The sequence below is a fragment of the Vigna unguiculata genome, chromosome 10 (genome assembly GCF_037176805.1).
Source record: "Vigna unguiculata cultivar grain cowpea cultivar isolate G323 ecotype 2 chromosome 10, ASM3717680v1, whole genome shotgun sequence".
Taxonomy (NCBI): domain Eukaryota; kingdom Viridiplantae; phylum Streptophyta; class Magnoliopsida; order Fabales; family Fabaceae; genus Vigna; species Vigna unguiculata.
This window is the reverse complement of record NC_140801.1, coordinates 4,553,777-4,562,762: the sequence shown is the minus strand read 5'-3', so window position 1 is coordinate 4,562,762 and position 8,986 is coordinate 4,553,777. Positions and strand designations below refer to the sequence as shown.

Below are 8,986 nucleotides of genomic sequence, written 5' to 3'. Positions count from 1 at the left end.
AAAATTTTTTCTGCTCAAATGTTTTTCGCCTAAATGTTTTTTGCCCAAATGTTTTCAAATGTTTTCCACCACTGGCTTTTTCATATATTGCTTTTTATGAAGTTTCTAGATTTTTAAGTTTAATAATATTTAATTTAATGTACATCACATCAACCTTTTATTTCACTTTTTTGGAAACCTTCACACGTGATCTCTTGCTTTACGTTTTTATTTTTTGTTTAAATTCCATCTTTTTAGCATAAAGATCAGAATCTACGTTTCTTTTCCAAATAAAATATGTTTTATACTTTAAAATAATTTAGCATAATTTACGTTTCTTTTTCATAGTTTACTAAAACATAATTAATCTTTAAAATAAAGTATACGTTTTATACTTTATATTTTGATAGTTCCTTTTATGTATTTTTATTCTGAATGTTAATTTAAATTTTTTTTATTCTGAATGTTAATGTAAATTTTTTTATTGTGAATGTTAATTTAAATTTTTTTATTCTGAATGTTAATTTAAATATTTTTATTCTGAATGTTAATTTAATTTTTTTTATTCTGAATGTTAATTTATATTTTTTTATTATGAATGTTAATTTATATTTTTTTAAGAAGAAATATTAGTTTGAATTTATTCTTATTTGTAGAATTAGAAAGAGTATGTCTCAAACAAAGAGAAAGAAAGAAATAGATATTACATGGAATCATTGTGAGAGTGTTCCTCCTCATAGACTTTTAGTCAAGTGCAAATATTGTTCACATACTTGTTGGGGTGGTGTAGCAAGAATGAAACATCATCTTGCTGGAACAAAGGAGAATGTCATTGCTTGTACATCTGTTCCTGATGATGTTAGAGAAATGTTTTTGAAGTTATTAGAAGATAAAGAAAAAATAAAAGAAGCAAATCGGGTAGACTGTTTTGAAGAAACAAATATTCAATGTAGTAAGAAGGGGAAACAAGGAGTTGCAAAACAGACAACCATAAATGAAATGTTTAAAGATAAAGAGTTGGTGATTCAAGATATTTGCAACTGCATATATGGGAATGCTTTGCCATTTAATTTGGTAAGAAGCTCCTTATTTACCCAAATGTTGAAATCTGTTGGGAAATATGGAAAGGGTTTAAAGCCTCCAACTTATCATGAAGTTAGAGTATCTTATCTGAAAAAAGCAGTTGACAATATCCAAGCTAGTTTGGAGAAATATAAGGTTGAATGGGAAAAATGGGGATGTACTTTGATGTGTGATGGTTGGACAGATGGAAAAGGGAGGTCTCTTACCAACTTTTTAGTTAATAGTCCAAGCGGAACAGTGTTCTTAAAATCTATTGATACCAGTAATGTGATCAAGGATGTTAAACAAATGTTTGAATTGTTAGATTCTGTGATTGAAGAAATTGGGGAGGATAATGTCGTGCAAGTTGTGACAGATGGTGCTTCTAATTTTGTGGCAGCAGGAAAGATGTTAGAAGAGAAGAGAACTAAACTATTTTGGTCTCTGTGTGCAACTCATTGTCTTGACTTAATTCTTGAAGACATTGGTGAACTTCCAGTATTTTACAATACGATTGCAAATGCAAAAAAAGTCACAACTTTCATTTATAGACACACATGGGTCCTAAATTTATATAGAAAATATTCTAAAGGAAAAGAATTAGCTCGACCAGCAGTCACAAGATTTGCAACTGCTTTTCTAACCCTTTAGTGTATAGCACAACAGAAAAATGCTCTTCGAGGTATGTTTGTTTCAGAAGCATGGACAACTAGTAAACATGCTAGTAAGACTGAAGGTAAACAAGTAGTGACCATTGTTTTATCTGATGTTAGATTTTGGAAATCTATCCAATATTGCCTGAAGTGTGTCACTCCACTTGTAAAAATACTAAGGCTTGTAGATGGAGACTCAAAACCTGCAATGCCATATATTTATGAAGCAATGGATAGAGCTAAAGAGCAAATAGCTGCAAATTTCAAGAATGAAGAATCTCATTATAAAAAGGTGTGGAAAATAATTGATACTCGTTGGAATTTGCAGTTACATAGACCTCTTCATGCTGGTGCTTACTACCTTAATCCTAAGTAAGTAACTAACACTATATTTTCTTAGATTACAATTTCATAACTATAACACTATACTTCTTTTTTATATTAGATTTCATTATGACAAAAACTTCAATCCGGATGAAGATGTTTCATATGGTTTGTATGAAACCATAGAAAAAATGATCCCTGATAGAAGGATTAGATTTCAACTTGATTAACAACTTGATAGATTTAAGAAAGCCCAAGGATTATTTGGAAGAAGCATGGCAATTGACATTAGGGATAAGAAGCAACCTGGTATAATTTTTTTTTCAAGATTTTATTAAAAGCATAATTTCACAATTATAAATGTTAGTTTTGGCATTGCAGCTCTTTGGTGGGAAAGTTATGGTTTTGAAGGTAAAGAGTTGCAAAATCTAGCAATGAGAATTTTAAGTCTCACTTGTAGTGCTACTGGTTGTGAAAGAAACTAGAGCATATTTGATCAAGTCCATACCAAAAGAAGAAACCGCTTGGAACAACAAAGATTAAATGCTCTTGTCTTTGTTAAATATAATCTTCAACTTGAAATGAGACAAAAGGTTAGAGAAGAGAAAGGAGATACTTATGATCCTATATGTCTATCTAATATTGAATCAGATGATGAGTGGATTACTGAAAAAGAGGATCCTTGTCTACCAAACGATGTTTCATGGATGGATATACACGAATCCTTTACTCTTGAAGAGGGAGCTCCAAGAAAAAAAGGAAGAGGGATCCAAGAAACTTAAACATAAAGGGAAAATCTACTACACCAGCAAATGATGATGGAATTGAAGGGATGGTTGAAGAAGTTGAGGAAGAGGATGAAGAAGATGACGATGAGTTGCCACAAAATGTTATATTAGATGAAGAAGATGATCTAAGTGACATTGATCTTGGACAGTGGCGGAGCTCTTTAGGAGCTAGCGGGGGCCACGACCCCCCCCCAATTTTTTTTCAATTTTTTTTAGTTTTTTTAATTTTTTTAAATTATTTGTTTAACTTTTTTTAAATTATGTATATTATTAAATTTTTTAAATTATGTCTATCTTTTTAAATTAGGTAATAATATATTAAAAAATTAATAAAAGTTAAGTTAGATATTTTTTTAAAGTATAATATTTAATGTTAATAAATAGTAAAATATAAAATCAAATATAATAAAAAAAATTATTAAGATAATTTTCATTTTCTCTTTTCATTGTTTACTAAGTTTTTTATATGTTGTACTTATCTCTCATTTTTATCTAACTTTTTGTTACCGAAGAAAAAAAAAAGTTAAACAGAAACTCATTATTTGTATCCTCATTTTTTAATCTTTTCTTCCATTTTTAAAGAGAAAAGAAGATAACTTTATCTTGTCTAACTTGGTAATGAAATACCTGTTTAATATTTAGTACTAATTTTTATCTTATGACATTTTGTATATTATTTATTTTTTATGAATATAGAAAAGTAAGTAATGTATTATGCGATTTTTTATAGACAATTTTTAAGTGAATTTGATTATCATAATTTTTTGTAGTAGTTATGTCTCTTAATGTTTGATTAGATTATGATAAAGAAAAAGTTAATATTAAATTTGTTTTTTAAATAGGTATATTGATGAAAAATAAAAGAATAAATTCATTTTTTTAAATTGATAAAAGAAAAGTGAAGATCAAAACAGGACAATATCGTTACTCATTGCATAACAATGAAATGGAATGCTTGTGATGACTTTTGAATCGATACGTGCATATTAGTAAAAGGAAAAATGAATATTTTGTAAATAATATGGTTATTTATACTGGAAAAAAAAATAGCTGAAAAATGTACTTATAATTGAATTATTTGATAAGTTCTAGAATATGAAAAAATGATGGATAATCTTTAGATATGTGAAATTTCTTTTATAGTTATAGTTATATTAAATTATATATTCATTTTATTGAATTAGTAGTAGTAATATTAAATATATAAATTTTAAGTATATTATTTTGGCTCCCCCATCAATTTTGATCAAGATCCGCCACTGATCTTAGAGATGATGAATGAAAGAATAAAATTAAGATGTAACATTTAAATTGGAGATCTTAATTTAATTATAATATATAATATTTTTAATGTTTTTTATTTATCATGTATCTTACGATTCAAAGTAAGATTCAATTCACGATTCAAAAAAATTTACAAAACGATTCACGATACGAATCTCGTTTCGATAACTATGATATAATTGATTACATCCATCCTGATATGAAAAGGTTAAACTACTCGTAAAGTATCGCAAACCTTTTAAGGAATTGGTTTGGTATGAACATAAGTAATATTTTACCGCTAAAGGTGGATTGCATTAGTAAATCAAGCACCGATTAAATTAGTAAATCAAGAATTGATTAAATTGTTAAAATCAGATACTACGTCACAGCAAACTAGAATTCAAAGTAAACATAAATGAAAAAAAAATGTTTGTTTAATAATTACAACAAAATAATATTGAAATAATGTTATAAAAATGTGTCTCATTCTTTTGTAGTTCAAATAAAACGGAAAATTACATTTACTTTACGTTTTCAATAAAATGAATGACACCCATCTGTTTTGTATTTTTAATTTTTAATAAATCATACTAAACTTCCTAAATTTTAATAAAGTGATATCTAATTATTGTATTTTATTTATTTAAAATTAATTTCGCGTATAGTTACATTTCTGTAAATTATATTTATACTTTGTAATGTTTTTTCATTATTACAATACAGTGGTCTCTTTAAATATACCTCAACGTGAAAAGAAAATGTACTTTCATTCATAAAGATATGTAAATTTAAAAAAACGGAATATAATTAGAAAACTTTTCATAGTTAACCGGTGTAATGCTTTTTTCGGTGGCTGAAAGTGGGTGCGGTCTAATTTCTTTCTTAAATGGCTAAACTAAAAAGGGTTCTGTTATAATAGTCTTAACGCGCTTCCACTACTAAAAATAAATAAATATTTGACTACTTTGACTGGTTTTTGTGTCTGTACAGATCATCTCTTTCACTGTGTAGCATTTTTGCTTTCTCTTCCAACACTTGATGACGTCATCAATTCCTTCCATGGAACTCCCCTCTTCATCTTCCAAACTCCCACCGATGTACGACGTGCTCATCAACTTCACTGGAGAAGACATCCGCAGGAAATTTGTTTCTCATCTCGATTCTGCCCTCTCTGCTAATGGGCTCACCACTTTCCTTCACCACGACAATGCAATAAAGCCGGTGCACATCCAACAACCTATTCTCAATCTGTGTCGGGTAGCAATTGTTGTTTTCACCGAAACCTATTCCCAATCTGCTTGGTGTCTTCATCAGCTTCAACAAATCATTCAATGGCACGAAACTTATTGCCGACATGTTCTGCCCGTATATTACGAAATTCAGCCATCCGATGTACGTCTTCAGAAGGGTGATTTTGGAAAAGCCTTCAAAGCAACTGCACACCAAACATTTTCAGCACAAGAACTGGAGCATGCCATGTCTAGGTGGAGTCACGCAATCACCAAAACTGCAAATTTCTTTGGATGGGATGATTGCAACTACAGGTAAATCGCTCACTCAATAAGCATATTTTAAACTTTGATTGAATGTTCTTAATACGTGACTTCTTCATTAATTTCTATTGAACATGAAGGAGTGATGCTGAACTAGTGGACACAATTGTTAAGAGTGTTCTTAATTTATCAGTCTTGTCTGCTACTAAATTTCCAGTTGGATTACAGTCTCGCGTGGAAGATGTGATTGAAATTATAAAAAATAAATCAACGGAAGTTTGTAGGATAGGGATATGTGGAATGGGAGGATCAGGTAAAACCACCCTTGCCAAAGCCATTTATAGTCAAATTCATGGTACATTCGTGGAGAAAAGTTTTGTTGAAGATATTTCAGAAGTTAGTCGGACGAGAGGGCATGTTCATTTACAACGACAACTTCTTTCAGATGTCCTGAAAACAAAGGTAAAGATACATAACGTTGAAATGGGAAGATGTATGATTCTGGAAAAACTTTATCGGAGAAGGGTGCTCATTGTACTTGACGATGTGAATGAACATTGTCCATTAGACATATGGGAAAGTAAGGGATGGTTCAGTGAAGGAACTGTAATAATCATTACAACAAGAGATGAATACCTACTAAGGAAACATGAAGTTCGTTCTGTTTTTCGGATAAATCGAATGAATGAAAACCAGTCCCTTGAACTTTTTAGTTGGCACGCATTTAGGGAAGCAAAACCAAAAGAGGAATACTATTCTCTTGCAAAAAGACTTGTTGCTTATTGTGGAGGACTACCTCTAGCTCTTGAAGTCGTTGGAACTTATTTATATGAAAGGACGAAAGAAGAATGGAATAGAGTATTGTTGAAATTAGACAATGTTCCTCGACATGAAATTCTACAGATATTGAAAATAAGCTTTGACGGTTTGCCTAATCAAATGGAAAGAGATCTATTCCTTGATATATGTTGTTTCTTTGTTGGTAAAGGCAAAGTTTATGCTACCAAGATCCTAAATGGCTGTGGAGTAGACGCTGATAGTGGAATAAGAGTTCTCATAGAGCGTAACCTCATAAAAGTTAAAAATAACAACAAATTTGGAATGCATCCTCTGCTCCGGGATATGGGAAGAGAAATTATTCTTGAAATTTCAAGTAAGGAACCTTGGAATAAGAATCGGGTGTGCCTTGAAAACGATATGCATCATGCACTGTCAGAGAATATTGTAAGAACATTCTTAATCTATGGTTTGAAACTTCTTTTGGAAGTGGTTGCTTTCTCATGTCGAATGTTTTTTTTTTCTTAGCTCTTTTCATCACAGGAGACAAAGGTCGTTCACAGATCGCCTACAGGGAGAGATTCATATGAACGTTATCCTTTAGAGGTAAGTGACCCATCAAGATTGGTGAAGATCAATGCAGATTCTAAGTACCGTACTAAGAAATTAATATGGATCAGTTGGCAAGGGTTTCCATCAGAATACCTACCTAACGACTTTTATCTGCATGATGCCATAGCTATTGATTTAAAATACAATCTTCTTCGATTCCTATGGAAACAACCCCAGGTTTTTATTACGAGCCATTTTCTTTCAAAACTTGTTTCCACTTATAACTATTTTATTTCATCGTTTTCTTTTCTAATATTTTATCAAAAACCCATCTTCTTGAAGGTTTTGGAGTCACTAAAAGTCCTCAATCTCAGTCATTCCATGTACTTGACAAAAACACCTGACTTTTCGAGACTACCAAGACTTGAACAGCTCATTCTCAAAGATTGTCCAAGATTGCACAAAGTTGACCAATCTGTTGGATGTCTATGCAATCTTACACTTCTAAATTTGAAGGATTGTACAAGTCTAAGCAATCTCCCAAGAGAGATATATAAGCTGAAATCTTTGAAAGCTCTCATTCTCTCTGGTTGTTCAAAGTTAAGCCTAATGGAAAAAGATATAGGGCAAATGGAATCCTTGATAAGTTTAATTGCTGAAAATGCAGTTGTTAAACAAGTGCCTTTTTCCATTGTAAGCTCAAAATGCATTGGACATATATCCCTACATCGATTTGAGGGATTGTCACATAATCCTTTTCCTTCTATCATTTGGTGTTGGATGTCGCCAACAATGAATCCCCTATCTTATATTCATTCGTTTTGCATGGATAAAGAGCATAGTAGTGGTGATGATATTATGCCACTATTTAACACCCTTGCAAATCTTCGAAGTGTTGTGGTACAATGTGACACCGAGTTTCCACTATCTACACAAGTAAAAACTACTCTGGTTGAATATGTTGTAAATATTTCAGAATCGGGAATTTCAAAGCATCACTTCAGGTTATCTTTGATTGGTTTTGGAAGACACGGTGAATTCTTCAATACTGTGAGCGATGGCATATCTGAGGTTCTTCCCTAGCTCTCTTATGTCTTTATCACCTTCACCATCAATTTAGCTATTAAATAAGTGAATATAAAATAAAATTAAACTGCAATATGAAACTTTTAAAACCCTTCACTTCTGTCTGATTTTTGTAACCAGCAAACCAAGTCATTATACTTATACTAAGTACTAGGAAGTTGAGTTCCACTTCTTTGCTTTGCTTGCGTCAGGATTGTTTTATTCCCAATGATTATAGGATTATAAACTGAAAGAGATGAAAACAGAAATGCATTCTAAATCTCTAAGGTCATGATGGTGATATATACAAATCAAACTATTAACTAGATTTGTTTAAATTAATTATCATTGATATGTCTTAATTATGTGTCACATTTTTATTAGATTATAAATGCTGAATTCATAATATTAACGATAAAATAATCATTGCAGAAGACAATTTGAATAGCAAATTACATAAAAAATTAAGCTTTTCATCTCATGGTACAGGTATTGGCAAGTAGTGAGTTAAGTGAAGTTTCTCTCCCTGGCGACAATGATCCTTTTTGGTTGGCCCATATGGGTGAGGGACATTATGTTTCTTTCACTTTGCCTCAGGATCGTGTCATGAAGGGAATGGCTTTGTGTGTTGTTTATTTATCAACCTCTGTTCCTGCAGAGAACAAATAAGAAGTCAGGCACAAGAGTCACCTTACCATGTAGTCCGCTATCTCCTCAGTTGGCCTCTTCCCATTCGATACATGTCGGCTTGAACCCAGGAGGGGTTACCTGCAGAAGAATCTCCGAAGCTCAAGTAAGTCAAAGCTCTCAGGGAGTCAAATCAGCAATTAATGAATGCGTACCTTAAATGATGGGGTCCACGTGTATTTATAGAACATTAATGACTTTTGATTAATGCATGGGCTGGGTTTTGACTTGGGCCCTTGTTTGGGCCAAGAGTGGGCCTGGGCCCCAAAACAGGCCCTGGGGGCCTATTGAAGGTGGGGCACCGATTGTTAGTTAACTATCTAGGCAAGTAGTCGGTCTT

At 31.8% G+C, this 8,986-nt stretch overlaps 1 protein-coding gene and 1 pseudogene across 3 annotated transcripts; both read left to right on the top strand.

Moving 5' to 3' along the window:
* Positions 1-488: 488 nt before the first annotated feature.
* LOC146882026 (uncharacterized) lies at positions 489-5,111 on the top strand (annotated as a pseudogene).
* On the top strand, positions 5,004-8,628 carry LOC114167017 (disease resistance protein RPV1-like). Of its 3 annotated transcripts, none has more exons than XM_085667865.1 (5): positions 5,004-5,616; positions 5,706-6,789; positions 6,871-6,948; positions 7,237-7,965; positions 8,449-8,628. In XM_085667865.1, the coding sequence occupies exons 1-5, from the start codon at positions 5,111-5,113 to the stop codon at positions 8,626-8,628; spliced, it is 2,577 nt and encodes an 858-aa protein (XP_085523991.1). In that variant the 5' UTR covers positions 5,004-5,110. The 3 variants fall into 3 exon arrangements, with proteins under 3 accessions (XP_085523991.1, XP_085523990.1, XP_027907719.1); XM_028051918.2 differs by having other exon boundaries at positions 5,006-5,616; positions 6,871-7,131; XM_085667864.1 differs by having other exon boundaries at positions 6,871-7,965.
* Positions 8,629-8,986: the final 358 nt, after the last annotated feature.